Source organism: Asterias rubens, chromosome 19 (assembly GCF_902459465.1).
Source record: "Asterias rubens chromosome 19, eAstRub1.3, whole genome shotgun sequence".
NCBI classification, from domain to species: Eukaryota; Metazoa; Echinodermata; class Asteroidea; order Forcipulatida; family Asteriidae; genus Asterias; species Asterias rubens.
Window position 1 is genome coordinate 4,230,319 of NC_047080.1, and position 20,768 is coordinate 4,251,086.

The window sequence follows — 20,768 nt, forward strand, 5'->3', positions numbered from 1 at the left end:
TTCTAGTATTTCTACTTTTCGATATACATAGTCTTTTAGTTTTATTTTTTAAATAATTACAATCACAAAAATAAACAAAAGAGAAGAACCAGTGGTTTGAAAACGTGCAGTGTCATCATCATGGTCTGATCATCTTCAGGTTTTGTAAAGAAGCTCGGAGCATACTACCCCAACATTTTGACTTTTAGAACCACTCCTTCTCAAAAGATTTTACACATTATGTCACCGTCAACCTCACCTAGGCCCAAAATAATAAAGCTACTTGAGCACAAAATGTAGCTAAACAAAATTCATTATTCTTACCAGAAAAAATTTACCAGCAAAAATAGCATACCATTTAGTAGAAGCTATATTTGCTTAAGCAGCTTTATAAAATTGGGCCCAAACTGTACTCACATCATGCAAAGTTTTAAATCCTACTTTGAAAAATGTAAACTGATTTTAGTGAGTTTAATGTGAAAATACAACCTAATTTACTTTTTAACATTCATCCCCCGTAGATAATTCCCTTTGTGCTCTTCCTTATGACACACACATACGCACGTTGATCACACAGAAATTTCAGTTGACTTCTTCGCCTAAGGCACTTCATGTAAACAAATCTTGCTCGCTGTGGAAAGAAACAACAGCTCACAAGTTGTGCGGAAGGACATCCTGCCAAGCACTGTGCTACAGGAGAAGAACAAAATTCTTCTGTGTCGCCTCCAGAGACAAACTCTTGGGCAAGAACCCGCATGTAAGTAGGGCTTGACTTGCTGCTTTTGGCCCAATGCAGGGGGGGGGGATCCTGTGAGACAAACGTTCAGCTCAGCTCCCTCCAAAGAGTAAGTCTGCTAAAGCCTACTTAGGCAGGACACAGTTTTTAGTGACAATGGCGACAGGAAAAGTCTACTAGCGTTAGCGTCAATATATCGCAACTAGTAAACAGAGCCACAAAGTTGGACTGTTGTCATTTGAGATAACATTGAAGACTAAAAGATAACTCCTATGAATTTTAATAGTCTTTTCCATCTCAAATGATCTTGTTGGTTGAAATCATGTTAGTCTAAGTAGATCGCAACACCAAGTAAAAGCCTCTACCAATGTCAGACTTTTCTAGACATCCGTTTCATAGGATTGCAAAAAAATAAAGAGTTCAGCGGAAATATCGCCAAAGAACAAAAATCTGAGACTGATCTGTTCCGTTGTTTATGTGGTGACATTATGACCTCCATGTTGATGTGTTTACAAGAGCAATAACCTCACATATCCACCAATGGTTTAAATGATCCACAAAGCGTCAGATGATGTTTTCATAAAATGCCACCACATCAATCGAGTCTTAAAATCCACAAATGGTTTAAATGATCCACAAATCTACACATCGTTCAGATCATGTTTTCATAAATGCCACATCAATTGAGTCTGCAGATACATCACACATCCATCAATGGTTGAAATCATCCACACATATTCCACTTCAGCGAACTCCACATTGAGAAAGGTTTCCCAATCAATGTCAGACATCCACACAAAGTTCACACGCTAACAGGTATGGATGTGTGGATGTAACTTAACATTCACAAGTATTACAAATCAGCCATTCCACTTCAGCGACTCCAAGTTGAGAAAGCTCTCCCAATCAATGTCAGACATCCACATGTAGTTCAATGGTGTGGATATCAGAATCAAACATCCACAAGAGTTCCACTACAGCATTTACACGGTGCAAAGTCCCGGTCAAGAATTGTCCCCCGATCAATAATGTGGGATCCTCCGATTTGCTCCAAGAGCTCCATGATCTGATGGGCCGTGTGGTCCGTCGTGGCAGGCACCGTGTTGTTTTGTGGTGAGTTGTCGTCCATGGCGGTTTGGTAGTGCTCACCGATTGTCACCTCCTCACAGCTGTCTTCGCTGCTACTCGACGGCCAATCGTCACTCTCATCTTGGGAAAGAAAGAAACAGAATTGTTTATTATAAGCATTAAGTCATATCTGTCACTCCTGCAAAGGTATGTGGAACTACGTTTGAATTATGAGACCTTATTCTGGTAAGCATAAATAAGCTGTGCTTAGCTCCTTTTTGTGCTTAAGCAGCTCAATGAAATTGGCCCAGATTACTAAATGTGTCCCCTCCATAACAAAAATATCATAAAACACCCACCTTCAAAACTGGTACTGTCCACACTGCCACTAAGCTTCTGTTGCTTTCTATGGCTGTGATGTCCATTTGGGTGTTTACCAAACGGTGAACGAGGGGAGTTATTGACAAGGTTAGCCCCTCCAGGGAAGGACGGTGAGCCAAGGTAGGATGGTAACTGGTGAGGTTTCTTCTCTTGAATGAGTTGCATCATGAGATTCTGAAGCTGGTTCAACTTTTGCTGGAACGGAACCGAACAAACAATATGTAACAACTCAGTTTGAGGTAACACTATCCTTTCCCTAGTCCTTTTTCACAGAATTCTAGAAAGTGCTGGGTATACAGTGGTATAACACACATTGGTGTAAAGTAACACAAAAACTTGTTTTCTTTATCCCCGATGCAAATTTAACATTGAATAAAGGGTCTATGTATCTTTTGTAGGACAAAAAACACAGCGTCCACAGATTTACATTTAACTTACACACAGTTTGAAGATAATGATATGAGAAAGCTTCCCTGAAAATATTACTTGCTGAGGTGCTGTAGTTTTTGAAAATGAGTAAAACAATGTAATGAAAATAATTTTCGTCTCAGTGATCATGAGACGAAAATTATTTTAGCATGTAAAAACCTGTAAGTCGTTGTGGTACCCGCTGCTAAAAAATATAGGATTCAACTGCCTCCGGCTACCGGGCAAGCTCAGTAGTCTAGTTGGTAAGACACTGCTCTAGAATTGCAAGGGTTGTGGGTTCGAATCCCAGCCGAGTAATATGCCTGTGATATTTGTTCACAGAACTCGGGAAAGTACTGAGTTTACAGTGCTAACACACATCCTCCTTTCGCAGCGATATTTTGCAAGTGAGCTGAACAAAGTTGAACTGCTGCGAATTATTCGTTGAGAAATTGTGACGTCAACATTCGTATCGCATTCGCATTCGCAGGAAGTATGAACCGGGCTTTAATAGTCGCCCGCATTCCGAAATTTACATTTTTAATAAGAAATGGGGGATATAAAATCCACATACCTGCATTTCATCTTTATCTTTGGCCAGTGTTGCAACGAAGCGTTCTCTCTCATCTTGTCTTCTCTTCATCATATCTCGCTGACTGTGGTAAAGACTGATGTACTCTCCTGAACAATCAAATCAAACCATTTAATGAGACTCAACACATTGATCAATAATAACATCTACTTAAATATTTAATAGATGCTAATATCGTTGTGTCAGTGAAACAAGGTCGTAGAACGATTCTGAAATAAAGGTTGTATCTTGCGCAAACATTCTTGTGCACTGATGATGTATCTCGGCACATTACTTTATGTTTATTTTTTATACAAGACACATTTTCAAATTCGTAAACTCAAAATATTTAAGCTTATGTAATTTATACACAAAAACTCCTCCCTCTTTTCTACACCCAAAATCCTCCCCTTTTCTACATGCAAGCCCCTCCCACTATTTCACAACCCAAACCCTACTGGAGAGGTAAGCCCCGCCCACTGCTCCTAATAACCTATGGTTTCTGTTTCCCCAGAGAGCTGGAGGTTGATGTGTTCTAGGTCTTGACACCTCTCACTATTCTACACTCCAAACCCCTTCCATTTTCAACATTAAGCCCCGCCCACTGCTCCTACTAACCTATGGTTTCTGTTTCCCCAGAGAGCTGGAGGTTGATGTGCTCTAGGTCTTGACACCTCTCGCTAAGGTCAGCCTTCTCTCTCATGACGGCAGCGAAGCGGTCTTGCAGCATATCCATCGCCGTCTGTAATGTCTCAAAGTGCTCTTTGGAGACAAACTGGACTTCTTGAAGAACTGCTGGCTCTGCATAAACAACAACAACGACTTATTTATAATCATCGGACGTCTTGCATAGATTTTGTCTTGCTATTGGTTGCAAGTGTGTCACAAGATATGGCAATCAAATTGGAAAATCAAAAGGAGACAATAAGAATATTTGGTTCTTATTTTTTAGCCTTTAAGAAAGCCTCCAAGTGACTTTCAGAACTATGTACCTTGACCCTGCTGCATGCGTATATCATCCATCTGAGCTAAGAGGACGTGATGTTGAGCTTGCTGCTCGTGGAATGATGTCGTCAGTTGGTCCCTTTCCATCTCAAGCTGTCTAATGGCGGCAGACAACGAGTCCACCTGAAAGGAAAAAGATGATTAGATAATAAGGACACAAGTATCTAGACTGGGACCCCAACCCACACTCTGCTGATCAGAAACATCAGACACAAGTATCTAGACTGGGACCCCAACCCACACTCTGCTGATCAGAAACATCAGAGTTAGGGTATGGCACATACATGTAGACCGAGTGACATCATTCAGTAGCGTTGGCAGTATAAGGGCAGACACTTATTGTTCAGTTATGGGTTCACCCCTATCTTTGTCAGTTACAGAGTTATTAAAGGAGAAATGGGTTCATGGTGGGCTCTGGGGGATTCTGACCATTCTAAAAACACTATTTAGCGGGTGGGAAGAGGGTCAGTGTAGGGTCAGTCTGCTGGTTAGTCTTATCATGTCATCTCTACCCAGAACCCGACCACCCTATGTAGTGTTATTAATAAGGAAATCAATGTGTGGTGAAGAGGTTTTCAACTAGTGGTTTAAACCCAACGAGGCCTGGTTCTTGATAATTTTATCGAGACGAAACAACTCCTTATAAGGGAATGCTGTGCGCGTCGCGCGTATCGCAAGATGTGGCACAACTGTCCCGGCTGTTGCTCTCGACCAATAGGTATGAAGAAACTGTCTTATAAGCGCAGGTGCAGCTCGCGTGTCACACTCATGTTTCAACACTTTTTACTGGTCATAAAAAAAGGTTTATACACACCAACCTGACGCGCTCTCCACCAATAGGAATAGCCAAACTGTCTGAGGTATTTATGAATGGCCGGTAATTCATGACCAGTCTAGAACATTACACAGAGGGAGTGAAGAGTGTTTGTGTTGGGACATGTTTGAGGTCAGCCTTACCATATCGTCTCTAGCCACTACCTGACCATCCTCTGTAGTGATGTTTACGGAGGCTGTTGTCGACTCCGGCCGGTAGCTCTCCAAGTTGGCAATTCTCACCCTCAGCTGACTGTTCTCTTCTGCCAAATCTCGTAGTCTCATCTTGATAAATGAGAGAAAGCACAAATTAGGTTTTTTTTCAGAATTGGGTAGACTTTTTACTAATGCGGCGTAGATTTTCGGAATTCGGGAGACTTCTCAATTGTTAAAAAATAGAACTATCCTGCTTATTAGATAACACCTGGGCCAAATTTCATAGCGCTGCTTAACGGTAAGGAACGGCCATATTGCGTGTTTACCGTGGATTTGCATTGTGACGTCATTTATTTTTGTGGGGTAAGCACCGTAAGGTTAGCATGCCTTTTCGTTTGCTTATGGTTAGCAGCGCTATGAAATAGAAATTGCACAGTAAGCACAAAATCGGCCGCTAAGCTGGCTATGAAATTGGGCCCTGGGCTAAAGGTAGGAAATTTGCCAGGACTTCTATTTATGCTTAGTGGATCGAGGAGACTTCTTGATATTAAATTCCTGGTCTCTGAGTCAATTCCAACTAAATTTACTTTGCGGTAGTGACTGTAGAATATGTAGCAAGCAAAGTTCTCATGAGAACATAATCTATAAGTAGATATCCACTTGGTGTTACCACAAACCAAATACACATTGATAAGTCTCAAATCACAAGCACAAACTTTGCTGTTATATTAACTCTACACCGTCGACTTCCCCACGCAGGCATGCAACTGCCCGTTGAAAAAAAAAAGAGGAACATTTTCAAAGGCACAACGCAAGTGCGGAGCGAGGCACCTGAAACGCCATGGGACATGAGATCCACCAATGGTACCCTAGAAAATGTTGAGGTTTATTATGCTCTTAGGTGCATTGTTAGCATGTACTAGGCTTATTTTACATGATTGTAGTTGTACACTGTTGTTGCCAGGCATATATTAGGCTTTAAAAAAAAAAAACGACAAAAAAAACAAAACCCTTTTTTTTCCTTTTTTTTAAAGAAAAAAAAACAAAAACAAACAAAAACGCGGAAACGCAGAAGAGTTGCATGCCTGCCCACGTCATCAAGAACAAAACTCACAAAAACAAACATTGTCTAGATATTATTCCTACTACTCTTACCTGTGAAGCAGTCAGGTCTTTGTTTAGTGTTTCATGTACATGACTCTGTGCTTCGTAGTGTTGTACCCTGTCTGCCATGGTTGCTTGCTGCATTAATTGCTTGTTCAGTGTATAACTCTGGGTCTTCAGCACATCACACTCACTCTCCTTGGAATGTAACTACATAACGAAAAAAAAACCACCCCAAAACAAGCAATCAATAAATATTTTCACCACTTACATGCAGAGGGAGCTGAATACATTCGTAAGAGATGTTAAATTTGCATCGGGGATAAAGAACATTAATATAGGATTTGAGACATGGTGAGGTATCAATGTATATTTGGTTTGCGGTGTGTGTGTATCTACTTGCCAGGTAGAGTTGTTCAATAGAGAACTGTCTTGCTTAATTCTACTGCCGCGGAGTAGATAATTGGAGGTACGGGAGACTTCTCAGTTCTGAAAAGAACTGTCCTGCTTTTTAACTATTACCAGGGCGGATGGTATAGAAATAGACTGGACTACTACTTTAGCTTATAGGATCGTAATTAACTGTACTGCCGCGGAGTCAGCTCTGAATTGGTCTCAACGTTTCGACTAGCTTGCTCTAGACATCGTCGGGAGTCCATCCGCCCTGGTAATAGTTAAAAAGCAGGACAGTTCTTTTCAGAACTGAGAAGTCTTCCGAACACCCGAACATTCTACTCTGCGGTAGTAGAATTAAGCAAGACAGTTCTCTAAGAACAAACTCTACCTGGCAAGTAGATACACATATGGTGTTACCGCTAACCAAATATACATTATTACATTGTTCTGTTGATCTACTAATACCTTTATATCTCGTACACTGATGGACCTGTATATCAACATTGCATTTATAACCGAGTTGGATTGTAAATTTGAAATAGTTGAAGTGAGATATGACATTCGTGCAAGAACACAACAATTTTTATTTAACCAAGGTTCAAATTTTTAAAAAGGTTAATCAATTTATATGTCCAGTGAAGCACCCATTATCAGAACTACTTTTTTCACAACAATTACTTCACTGCAAAGCCAAGATAAATTTGTTGGCTGTTTGGTGTTAAGCAGAGAAGTGACACAACAAGGCAAGTTTGTTGTGAATTGACCCCTTGAAATCGGCTCTATGAAACTTGGCCCAGATAAGCACTGTTCACTTAAAGTGCTATGGAGTCCTATAGGAAACAAGAAGATCTTTCTTACCTGTTGTCTGACTTCTCTGAGTTCGTCCTCCTGCTGACCCAGCCTGTTTGCCAACTCCTGGCTGACGTGCTGCTCCGACTTTAGGCCTGATAACATCTCCATATTATCATTGGTCTGAGACGGAAAAGAAGGTGGTAACAGAAAAACAATCATGCTTAGAGAAACTTGAATTTTACAACTTTATAAAATTGACAATAAAAGGACCCAAGCAGATCCAACCAAAATGACACTCTATAAAAGCAGCTTTATAAATTTGGCTTAGAGCTCGACTCCAATGCTTTTTAACAGCTTAGCCATGACACGCCACAAGAGATCTCTCACTACCTGCAGGGCCCAATTCAATAGATCTGCTTTAGCCACAAGAGTAGCTTTAACACAACAAACTTATGCTTACCAGAGTAAAAGGTTAAAGGCAGTGGAGACAATTGGTAATTACTCAAAATATTTATTAGCATAAATCCCTTACTTGGTAACAAGTAATGGGGAGAGGTTGGTAGTATAAAACATTGTGAGAATTGGCTCCCTCCGAAGTGGAGTAGTTTTCGAGAAAAAAAATACATTTCCACGATTTTGATTTCGAGACCTCAGATTTAGAATTTGAGGTCTCGAAATCAAGCATCTGAACGCACACAACTTTGCCTGACAAGGGTGTTTTTTCTTTCCTTATTATCTCGCAACTTCGACGATCGATTGAGCTCAAATTTTCACAAGATTGGTATTTGATGCATATGTTGAGATACAGCAAGTGAGATTACTGGTCTTCGACAATTACCAATAGTGTCCAGTGTCTTTAACAGCCAAACTCAGCCAAAATGTACAATTTGTGACTGGTATCCTGCTCATTTCTGATATGCAAACATTTTTTGAGCAAAATATTCTGCTTGAGCATCTCTATGAAATTGGGCCCTGGAGATATCTCACCATTTTGACGTAAGCAGCTTGCAGCTCCTCCAGCTGTAGTTTCAGCGTCTTATTCTGAGCTAGAGCTCGGCTGATGGTGGCCTTATCTCCCTGGATGCTCTCTAAGAGTCTCCCTCTGTCTGTGCTGTCCTCTTCAAGACGTGCCAGCTGACGTTCCAACTCCTCGATCCGGTCCTCCTTCTCCTGGTAGAGGCGGCTGAGCTGGGAGTTGTCACTCACCTAAGAAAATCACAAGGGAAAAAAGTATAAAACGTGTAAACACGGAAACCGACCATTTATTGTAATTTTAACTTTTTAACTTTTTAGTGTATAGAGTTATTTAGTTTCGGATCCTTTAGTTGTTCGTAGTATTTTTAATGGTTTCATTTAGGTAACAGCTGGTCTGGCCTAATTTTATAATCATTTGTTTTGGGCTTTAAAGGAATACGTTGCCTTGGATCGGACGAGTTGGTCTATAAAAAACACTTGTAACCGTTTGTTATGAAATGCATATAGGTAGAAAGATGTTGTAAAAGTAGAATACAATGATCTACACAAATATGCCTCGAAATTGCGTGGTTTTCCTTTTACCTCGTCGACTAACACGGTCGGCCATTTATGGGAGTGAAGTTTTTGACTCCCATAAATGGCCGACCGTGTTATTTTGCAAAGTAGAAGGAAAACCACGCAATTTCGAGACAAACTTGTGTGGATCATTGTATTCTACTTTTACAACATCTTTCTACCTATATGCATTTCATAACAAACGGTTACAAGTGTTTTTTATAGACCAACTCGTCCGATCCAAGGCAACGTTAATTGGGGAATATACAAGTTTTTGTTTTCTTGTTATGCTTTTCATTTTACTGTTAAGCACTTTGAGGAATGCCAATTCATATTGCGCTATATAGTAACTGTTTTATTATTATTATTAATATTATTATTATTGTTATTGGCCCTTGTCTGAAAGCTAAGTTATTGACCAAAAACTACCCACCTGTTGTTGATATTGCCCATGTATTGTTTGCCTCTCCGCTTCAAGCTGTTCAATCCTCACTTGGAGTTTCTCAACCTCTTCCTTGTTGACGAGATCTCCTCGCTCTGACTCTGCAGCTGTGGATGTGAAAAAAATGAACACGTCCAAACAATTTAAAAACAAGAAATAAAGTGAAGTAGGTACTCCTCCCGTTTCTTCCAAAGTACTGCCTTCTCACAGAGTAGGTGCGTTGACATTGAACTGCTTGGTTCATTAAACTTAATGGATTAGCATTTAATCTGCATGGGGCAGTAGCCAGCACTTCTGGGCCCAATTTCATAGAGCTGCTTAAGCACAAAATTTCGCTTAAGCAAAGAAATCCTTGCTTAGTAAAATCAGATTACCGGCCAAGACTCCACTCAATTGTTATGCTAAGTAAACAACAGCTAAAGACCAGTCACAAGCAATGTATTTGGCATGACATTTTGGTCAGTAACATGTGTAAAATAAGCGAGCTATTTTCGTGCTTAAGCAATTTTTTTGCTTAAGCAGCTCTATGAAATTGGCCCCTGGTTTGTTCATGGTCCAATTAAGTCCACTGTTTGGACAAGGAATTACATGGAGATAACAGGTGTGAGTTGGCAAATAAAAAGGATGTTTCATATTAGTCTTTTTGTTTTCATGGAGCTTTCCCATAACGCTATTCTGATATGAAATCGAGTCCTAGGCTTGGGTTTTATAAACTCACCTTTGGCACTTTCCATTGCTGTGATTTTTTGCCGAAGATCGGCCAGATTTTGAAGAAGTGTTTCCTTTTCTTGTGATTGGGATATAATCTGATATAGAAATCAAACAAAGAATATTAAGTCAAATGTATCTCTCAAGAAATTGGGATATCTGGACTCTGAAGACGTGACTTGCATATGTGGGAAAGAGCCACAAACTATGGATCACCTCCTGAGATGCCCCCTACTGGAGCAAGAATGCAAAATGAGGACCTTGTAGAGTACAATGATATTGCTTGGAGCTGTGTTTAGTTATGGCTGAAACACAACATCTAGTGTGTGGACACGATAAGAAGGAGAAGTCACACGTAAACAACAAAGTTTATCGTCAACCTGAAGAATTTTTTTTTTTCTGTACAAAATACCCATCTTGGCAAAACCAAATCAAATACCCTAAAACTCTGTTTGACACTCATTGTCTAGCATATAGAGTCCTGTATGGAATCCATCACAGCCATCACAGTCTCCAGCGTCTACAAAACATCGCTGACAGACTAGTTTCTCTCACCAGTAAATACTCCCACATCACTCCTGTATTACAGGATCTCCACTGGCTGCCAATATCACACAGGATTCAGTACAAACTTGCTCTATTCATTTTCAACAACACAATGCTCCAGAATACCTCAGCAACCTCATCCACCCATACACCTCAGCACACACCGGACTGCGTTCTAATGAGCTCATGATGCTTCATCAGCCCAGAACTTCCACTCTTTGGGGCAATAGGTCATTTTCTGTGGCATCAGCCCGAGTGTGGAACCAACTCCCACTGACTGTCAAATCATCTCCATCCATCACAACATTCAAGACAAACTTAAAATCTCACCTGTTCAAACAAGCATACTCCCACAATCCTCAGTCCTAATTTGTCTTTCTCTACTCAAGCGCCTTGAGCGCCTTCCTGAGGCGGATACCGGCGCTCTATTAAGTGTTCTTTATTATTATTATTATTATTATTATTAGCCTGTAATGAAGACTTGATTCAAATTTTACTTGGCTATATGATAAAGAACTGGGATACCTGTATGGCAAGTTCCTGGGCCTGTTTCTGATAATGCTCAGTGTGTTGTTGAAACTGCTGTGCGAGCTGCTCCCTCTCTGCAGTCAGCTTGTGGAATGATTCGTTATACTGTCAAGATAAAGTTAATTAAATTGTTAAATGGGTGCCTGGGAGGAAGGGTAGAGGTTGATATTGTGTTTGAAAAAGCCTTCGGAGTGTCACGGCAGCCCTAGGCTGTATACTCCACAGGGAGAAGAGAAAGATTACAGAAATGTTATTGGCCCTATGACCAGGGCCCAATGTCATAAAGCCTGTAGGCAAAAAAACTTGCTTAAACAATGCTTTGGTTGATCTTAGGTCGGACGGCAGCCTGGAGGCTGTATACTTCATCGGGAGTAAGATTTAAGACATGTTATTGGCACAGTGACCAGCAGCCTTTTTCATGAAACGCTAGAATTAATCCTATCTCGAGTTAGGATGGGTAACTCGTCCTAAATTAGAATGGGTTTAATGCATCCTAACGTCTACGGATGCAGAACTTAACTTATCATAGGTCCTATGACTGATCCTAAGTTAGGAAGAGTTTGGTGAAATCAACGGCTGGCTACTTATGTAAAGCGTTGTGGTAAGTTGTTCAACAGTTAGTACCAGAGTTATGACCCAACCTTAAATGGAGATCTCAGGTTCTTTTTGGACTCGGGTAAATTTTCTCTGCATGATTTAGACAGAAACCTTTGACAACTGACCTGGGCTAATTTACTCTCAAGATCAGCTTTCTCCTCCTGGGTCTTTAGCAAGGCATTATGGGTATCCTGTTGAGTCCCCTGATTGGACAGCTGATTGGCACGGAGCTCGGCCGCATTCAGACGGTCGTTTAAATCCTGTGCAAAGTGTTGAAGCTGCGAGTACTCAGAGGTCTGGACATTTGGAGAAAACAAATTTAGTTTTTTACAAGGAGGAGATTATCGAGCTACCATTACAAATGTTGCACATAATTATTGTGAAAGCGTGTCGTGGCAGAGTGGTCCAGAGCATTTGAACTCAAGTTCTGACGGTTGAGTAATCACAGTGTGGGTTCGAATCCTGGTCGGGGCACATGTTTTCATGGGCAAGAGACTTACCTATAGTTGCTTCTCATTGCCCAGGAGTAAATAGCGACATTGCGTGTCGTGGCAGAGTGGTCTAGCGCATCAAACTATATTATGATATATCGTATTTCCACCATGCAAAGTTTCAAATCCTACTTATATTATGATAATTGGATCATCAAAGTGTGGGTTCGAATCCTGGTCTTGACACTTGTGTTCGAGAGAAATAAAGTATAGAAGAGAAATCATACCTTTGTTTTGAGTTGGCTGCTGGTCTCCGAGTTCCGCTGCGTTAATTCCTCATTAGCTTTTCTGCACAAAGGATGAAAGTAAAAAGAAATATTACCAAATAATTCCCATTTTCAATACATGTATATGCAAAGCTCAAGTGATAATTGTGAAGCTGTTCCTCAGTGGCTACAATTTGTATGTTTTGTTAATTAATTGTTTAAATTTGTCTGCTTTTTTGAGTGGCTTGGTTGAGAGCAGAAGCAAAGCACAAAACAAACTTACTGTAACTTATAAACGTCTAACTTGAGGGCATCCTTGTCTTTATCAAGCACAGCACTGGTCTGTAAAATTAAAAACATGAATAAGGCAGCATTAAAAATGAGAAAAATTTAGAACTTCCCAAATTGACTAACCAATGTCACTTCAACCTTAAACTGCCATATAGCCAGGGGTCACACCCAAGTTTCGATTCAACCTGGGAAGCAGTATTACAGGGGATGCGACTTCATATTTCAAATTTCAGGTAATAAACCTTAAGGGAAACTAAAATTCACCCTATTCCTTAGATGCATGGTCAGTCCTTACCTTTTTAAATTGTTGACTTGATGACGTTGCACTAGCTAGAGATCGCTCTAACTCGGCGACTCTTTGTCGTGACGCTTGAAGTCGACTAGATAAATTGTCTGCTTCCGCTGAAATACAAAATGGAAAATTACTTCAAACTACCCTCAAGTCCAGCAGAGTAACCCAGTAATGACGCAAATACAGGAAGGTTCCAGAAAATCCTGGCTCCTCAGTAAGCCAAACAAGTTTAATAGGCCCCCCTATTTGTTGCAAGGACTTTTGCTTGATTCATTCCAATAGGCTAGCAGTTGCTAGCTATAGCAGGCTTACAGGGCCCAACTTGATAGAGCTGCTAAGCACAACCATTTGCTTAGCATGAAATTCCTTCTTTGATAAAAACAGGATTACCAACCAAATTTCTATTCCTTGCATATTGCTTGTTACTGGTATTCAGCTGTTGTTTGCTTATCCTGAGTATCACAAGGAAATTTGGTTGATAGTCCTGTTTTTATCAAGGAAGAAATTTCACACTTAGCAAATTTGTGTGCTTAGCAGCTCTATGAAACTGGGCCCAGGTGGAGGGGTGTTGGAAACCTCAGAACCTAGCACAGGTCGTCAAGAAGACCAAAATTACCACAGTAGCTACAAACGGCCGCATGATTTGACCTACTTCAAATGATATTATTATTATTTTGTTTTACCCATACACCGATGTTTGTGAGAACTTATACTCAGTACTTTCCCCCGAGTCCTGTGTAAAATTATCACAAGCATATAACTCGGGTGGGATTCGAACCCACGATCAATACAATTCGAGAGCAGTGTCTTACCAACTAGACTACCGAGGTTGCCCGGTAGCTAGAGCCAGTTCGAATCCTATGTTTTGGCCGCGGATGAAAAAAAAAAAGGTAACAGTTTTGAAAACTTGGTCAAGCAACGCAACTGACCTGCTCTCTGTTTGAGACTCTGTTGACTTTGAGACACGGAGGTCTGGAGGTCAGTCTTCTCCGATACGAGAATTCCGATGGTCTGAATATGGACCTGTAACTGCTCCTTGAGGGCGCTCTGCTCTTTGAATAATCGCTGATCTGATTCTCTTCGCTCCTAATAACGAAAATTATTTCAATGGAAAATATTTGTGTAATTACATATAAGCATTGTGCCACCCAAGATATTTGTTTACAGAAAAGTGCCATTTTTGATCTTGCTCAGACTTTCTTAAACGCACATAATAACAATTATACACAATTTTCATAGTTATGTGTGCGTCAAAGTGGTCATTATTTTACCTTTTGGAGCTGATCTTGTAATCTCTCACAGTGACTTCTCTGAAAACAAAACAAAATTGAACAATACATTGTGATAAAAACTGGACAATCAAAGCACAGAGATCGTTGGGTAACCTATATGCTATAATGAGAACTGCCAAATTAATATATAGCACTTGTTTTATAGCGCAATATCCAGGGATTCGATTCTGAAAAGAAAACCTGAAAAACTGAAATTTGTCATGTCGCTGGAGGTGAACACACGTAACCTATATTTCCCTTATCTGTTTTTTCACTTGCTGGCCGGACAAGTCAAAAAATTGTTGGTTGACTGTATAGAGACTTACCAGTTCCTCATTGTGTAAGTGAAGTTCTTTATTAGACTGGACATGCTCATCTAGATTAGCTGCTAACTCCTGATTCCTTGTCTAAAAATAATAAAGATATGAACAGACTGGTCACTGGACTGCATGCCTGAGGCCATTGACTATAGGATTGGACCACTAACTTAAAACTCATGACTTGACAAGTAATGTGTTCTACTTGCCAGGTAGAGTTGTTCTTAGGGAACTGTCTTGCTTTATTCTACTGCCGTGGAGTAGATAATCGGAGGTTTGGGAGACTTCTCAGTTCTGAAAAGAACTGTCCTGCTTATTAACTATTACCAGGGCGGATGGTATAGAAATTAGACTGGACTACTACTTTAGCTTATAGGATCGTAATTAACTGTACTGCCGCGGAGTCAGTTCTGAAATTGGTCTCAACGTTTTGACTAGCTTGCTCTAGTCATCGTCAGCAAACCAAATATACATTGATACCTCACCATGCAATGCCTCAAATCCTATATAAGTAATGTGTTTTTATACAAATGTTGAGCTTCAGTCTGATAAATCTCTTTCAATTCTGTTAAGTATTGAGGAATACTTACCCATCATAAAAACAAGAGGAAAAAACTATGACACGCCAGAATGTGGAATGTTTTTTTTGCCTGGTAACCTTATTCTGGTTAGCAAAAATTGTTTGTGCTAACAAAACTATTTTTTGCAGCTCTACAAAATTTATTCCAGGTTGTTATTTTGGCATTTGACTGTGTAATTTAAAAAAATTTCCTTCTGTGTATTGGTGTTTTTTTACCAACTGTAACCAATTACTGTGCAATTCAGCCTTCGGGCTGCAATATGGTGTGAAGAAACCAATATTCATAAACACCCCGGACACTTTCTCTACTCCCATTGGTGGAGAGCGCGCCACGTGGGTGTGCATAAACCTTTTGTTAATGCACGTTGGAGCTCTGTTTATGCACACTGAGCTGGCTTCTGCGCAAGATTATCACGCAGAATGCGCAATTCATAGCTATCAGCGCGTAATCTAAGCACACACAACCCATGCGCCTCGAACAGATTCTTCACAAAGTTTTGGAAGAAAATATATTCAAACCTCGAATTTTCAATTGTTAAAGTGTCTATAACTGTATTTATTTACGTTTTTTAACAAAAGGGCATTCATGAATGGGAATAAAAGAGCAGAGACTCGTTCTTCATCGTCCGTTTAAAACCTTGCAGGGCTCTCTTCTTCGGCTCGGGCCTTTATCACACAGCCGCCGACCCTGCCGGCTTTAAACGTACGTTGAAGACCTCGTCGGTGACGAGGTCGTCGCTACCCTTTTATTTCCTTAATAACAATAATTTAGCTTACAACGTGTGATAAGCAGTTCTTACCTCTAGTTGGTTAAATCCTGATCTATTACCGGCATCAACTGATGAATCATTACCATCTCCATTTAAGAAGTCAGACTTGAAAATAGATACAAGACAAAAACAGAGTAGACGTTAGATAAGAGTGGTCAGAAACTTGACGGTGTACTATGAGTACTATGTATGCATTTACCACATGAAAGTCTTGCATGTTTAGTTATTAAATCATAAATGCTTTTACCACATTATTTTTTATTAAAGGCTGGCACAGTTATACAAATTCAAAACCACGGTGGATAATAATAATTTAAAAAAACAATTGAAATGGTTATTTATAATAAAAACATATTGAATGGTCACATAGTAGGAGGGTTGACTGTGTACTGTGATGACGAATTCACCACATGCAATTATATTATTGCAGGCTGGAATAGTTTTCTACCATTCAAAACCACTGTGGATGAAATTGTAAGTCAGACAGAAGGAGGGTTGACTATTAAGTTAACTTACCTCAGAGACGAGCCCATTGACTTGCATGGACAGCTGCCGTAAACTCTCAGTGGAAGACAAAGATCTGACGTAAAAGAAGAAACAAACAGTCATAGAGTTACAATCCATTAAGTCAAAGTCACCTAAATAATTATGAGGAGAGTTAAAATCCACCCTCCTTAAGTTATTAAAATTGATTTTCTTTGCACTCCTCAGGACCAAAAAGCAGACAAATTTGTGCAAAAAGTTGTTTTGCTTTCTTTATTATCTTGCAACTTCGATGACAAATTCAGCAACAATTTTCAGAGATTTATTATTTTATGCATGTTGGGATACACCAAGTGAGAATGACTGGTCTTTGACGTTATTACCAAACCTACCCCAGTGGCTATCTAATAAAATGTTGTGCAATTTGTATGCATATTAAGGAACATGTACACGTTTGGTAATTACTCATAACAAATATTAACTTAAAAACTGACTTGGTAATGAGCATTGGAGAGCTGCTGATAGTATGAAACATTGTCGGAAACGACTCCATCTGAAGTAAAGTAGTTTTTGAGAAAGAGGTATTTTCTCACTAAAATTATAAAAGACTTCTAGCTAGGAGTCTTTTATTCCTATCTGAAAGCCCACAATTCGTCCAACAAGGGTGTTTTTTCTTTCATAGTTTTCTCGCAACTTTGATGAAAGATTAAGCCCAAATTTTCACAGGCTTGTTATTTTACGCTTATGATGGGATACACCAAGTGAGAACACTGGTCTTTGACACTAACCAAACGTGTCCAGTGTCACTAACCGGATAAAGAGAACCCTGTGCTATACTACCTACCTTGCATCAGCAGACTTGAAAGATGCTGGACTGTTTGGCTGAAAACTATTATTGAGCTGGAGAAAATATAGAAACAAAATACAATCACAACTATTCACCATTGTATCCAAGATTGTGTTATAACCAACTAAATTATTGAACAACAGTTGACAACTGGAGTAAGGATGGGTCCATGCAATGCTTGATAAAATTAAATTTTAGTTCTAAGGATAAACATTTTTATGAAATTCAAAAATACATTTAAGAATTTACTATACAAGCCAGGATGGTGTTTTTATGAATCAGACGTGCTTGAATTTGTTGAATAGGTCTGCAAAGAGTTGGTGTTATTGTCACAAAAAGTATACCCTTAATTGTGACTGTACGTACACATGTAAATGGCTTTGCTCTCAAAGATGAAGTTCCAGCCTGACATTGGCACTTTGGAAGGTAACAGAAAATTCCTACATTATAACTTTTGCAATACTTACTCTGTTCACAGGACTTGGGTGATCTGAATTTCTTGTATGAGCATTTTGCTGATTACTATTATGAGATGGGTTGTCAGAGGCAAAGGGGTTCCTCCGGCCCTCTTGGCTGGGTAACCCACCACTGGGTGGAGTGGGTGCTGACTGGGTTCTGGGTTGGCTGTTTGTCTTAGGGGTGGACGGCGTAGAGTTTGAGGGATCGATTCTTCTGTTCTTGGTGGGAATGGGAGAGTTTGAAGGAGTCTTTTTCTGTTGGAATCTTTGTAGCTGGTGGACAAAACAGTAAAACAATTCATGACCCGGAACAAGTTTTGGATAACTTTCTGTATGGCGCCACCACTTTTTCACTCATTTTTACAAAAAGGGATATATCAATCAGGTAAATTAGATACTATATTATTTTATTTCGAATGAAAAAGTGGTGGCGCCATACGGAAACTTTTCCCAAGTTTTAATCACTATGTTATTTCTTTAATATATTTATTTATTTAAGTTATGTATTTGTTTACTTTTGTTTAGCCTTTCAACATTAAATATTTAAGTTTAACAACAACAACAAACATTTCTAATTTTGTTAATAATAAAATAGGACCTCAAATCAAATACTGTAAACTATTTAATTCACACTTTACTTCCCCTTCTAAAAATGTTACCCTCGCTTTTTGAACACTTATAATATTCAATAAATACCCATAATACAAAATACACATTTTCATGAAACAATTTCACCACGATCCCCATGGGATGAGTGAGGCATACGGCATGTGACGTGGAACCTATTGCACCGTTCACACACAGACACCGGTAGTTCTGTCATTCAGTGGTAACACGGTACGGGTAATTTTGCACCATCCCACTCTTTTTCACCCTCTCAGTTTAGGTGTTTACTTACAGACGTTTCAAATTGCACACAGAACTAAAAATTAGTTCAAATACTACCCAAAGACTTGGCAATATATAGCTCTTTAAATTGTAAGAAAATGTTCTCGGAGAGTGAAAATAAAGAACAAAAACCTACCTTTTTTCTAGCAGCGGCCAGCTTCTTTTCACGATTTTCATCCGCCATCTTTGAAACGTAACAAACTGACTCTTCAGCTACTAGAATTTTGCACAGTAGTTTACTTAGCACTCAATAACTGTTTTATGACTACCAAGGAAATGTTTTAATGTCTGTAATGACATTAATAATCAAAAAGTTGGATATCTCATGATTTTTCCTTACAAAAAAGAAATGGTCGTGAAAAAATAATCAGTTATATTTCCCTAAATCGATTACACTTCAATTGCAACCATGTCAAAAACTAAGTATAATAATAAAACAGTCGTCGAAAGCCAAATAGTTAAAAACCTAAGTGGTATGGGAAAGACACGTCTGCAAATAATGTATTTTTAGCTTTTTGTACACAATAATACACGATCACTGCAGGTGTATGTATAAGGAATGGTGCAGAAGCGAAATTTTCAGATTATAAATAATTCGGGAGCCATTTCAAATGCCCTGGCTGGACGGCCCTTTTATCTTAAGCAAGTACAAAAGCTATTGTATTAAAAAAGTAGTAGTAAATTTAATTCTAACCATCTCAGGATCCTGGACCTAAAAAGGAAGGCGGGTCTATGAAGCTTGTGACTTCATAACTTTTCGTCTCAAAAATTATTCTTTCCTTTTGCCTTGATTGTAGCTCCTCAACAACAATTTGTTTGCAAAATAATTTTAGAAACTATGATTTAATATTGCCTGAAGAAAAATCTTTTCAAAAGTTAAACAATGATGACGGTCAGGTATGGCCGGGTTAGTGGGGCGGGATCGATAGTGCACACACACTCAAGCAAATTAATGAGTACAACTTGAAGAGAGTTGAATTAGTATCAGATTATTAGTTTGTTTATTCATTTATTTATTTCTGTGCATTTCTTCATTTTGCTTTATTTGCAACTGTACAATCAGAAGGAATCAGTGTAGCTAGAAAATAAACCAAACAATGATTAACAATATCATACTTTACAGCGTGTTCGTACTGTCAAAAATCTTATAAAACAATGCGAGCCCTGAAAACAATTAACAAAAACCTTACTTAGGTTAATTGAGTGTAGTCTAATACGAGAGAAGAATGTATTCCAGTCTTCTTTTCCAATACTCCCTTTACACGTGATCTTGACAAGAAATTAGTCTTACTTCCTTTTTGAAGCTATACAAGAGGCAAAACCATCACGCGTTTTCTTGTATGATAGAGAACATAAACAAAACCAGTGCAACTATAATATTAAACTTGAATTATAAAAATAAATCCAACATTTTGTTTAAGTACGTCATCATAGGCCCCAAGTTGATGAAGGAGACACCAGCTAGTCTAGTAACGCGACTACTAATGATAAGACGGATCTGAAGCGCGGTGCGAATGTGCTTACTTTGATAAACATCTCGCCCGTATGTACGACTGTGTGAACCTAAAATATGAAGTATATAATACCGCCACAATGTTATAGAGTAGTCCATGGCCCAATTTCATAGAGCTGCTAAGCACAACAATTTGCTTGAAACTTCTGCCTCGATAAAAACAGGATTACCAGCCAAAATGTCCACATGATTTTCAAGATGAGCAAACAACAGCTGAATACCAGTAACAACCAATTTGCAACAAATTGAATTTTGGTTGGTAATCCTGTTTTTATCAAGGAAGAAATTTCATGCTAAGCAAATTTGTGTGCTTAGCAGCTCTATGAAAATTGGGCCCTGTATGCCTGCTATAACTAGCAACTGCTAGCCTATTTGAATGAATCAAGCAAAAGTCCTTGCAACAAATTGGGGAGCCTACGGATATATTCTATGACCATATTGCATTTATTATGTGGCCAGATCTCAAAAACCTGTTCAGCAGAATGACTCAACAACAAAATACGTAACCAGTCAAGGGGCAGTGAACATTACAGTTGGCCGGGCAACCTTGGTGTGCTCGTCAAAATAAAAAAAATACAATATTTTACTATATAGATAAATG

General features: G+C 39.2%; 1 protein-coding gene and 1 non-coding gene across 2 annotated transcripts; both read right to left on the minus strand.

Annotated features, from left to right (window-relative positions):
* Positions 1-477: 477 nt before the first annotated feature.
* Positions 478-18,839, minus strand: LOC117303068 (golgin subfamily A member 2-like). Its single transcript, XM_033787135.1, has 24 exons — positions 18,791-18,839; positions 17,776-18,039; positions 17,306-17,361; positions 16,495-16,558; positions 16,009-16,083; positions 14,638-14,718; positions 14,312-14,350; positions 13,970-14,126; positions 13,044-13,150; positions 12,741-12,799; positions 12,479-12,539; positions 11,886-12,056; positions 11,161-11,268; positions 10,100-10,187; positions 9,373-9,488; positions 8,397-8,615; positions 7,476-7,589; positions 6,273-6,431; positions 5,106-5,246; positions 4,136-4,271; positions 3,762-3,944; positions 3,147-3,253; positions 2,143-2,359; positions 478-1,924 (listed from the first exon to the last, which is right to left on the minus strand). The coding sequence occupies exons 1-24, from the start codon at positions 18,836-18,838 to the stop codon at positions 1,668-1,670; spliced, it is 3,027 nt and encodes a 1,008-aa protein (XP_033643026.1). The 5' UTR covers position 18,839; the 3' UTR covers positions 478-1,667.
* Positions 13,798-13,870, minus strand: Trnas-cga. The gene has a single exon. It is a non-coding gene; the product is annotated as a tRNA-Ser (tRNA).
* Positions 18,840-20,768: the final 1,929 nt, after the last annotated feature.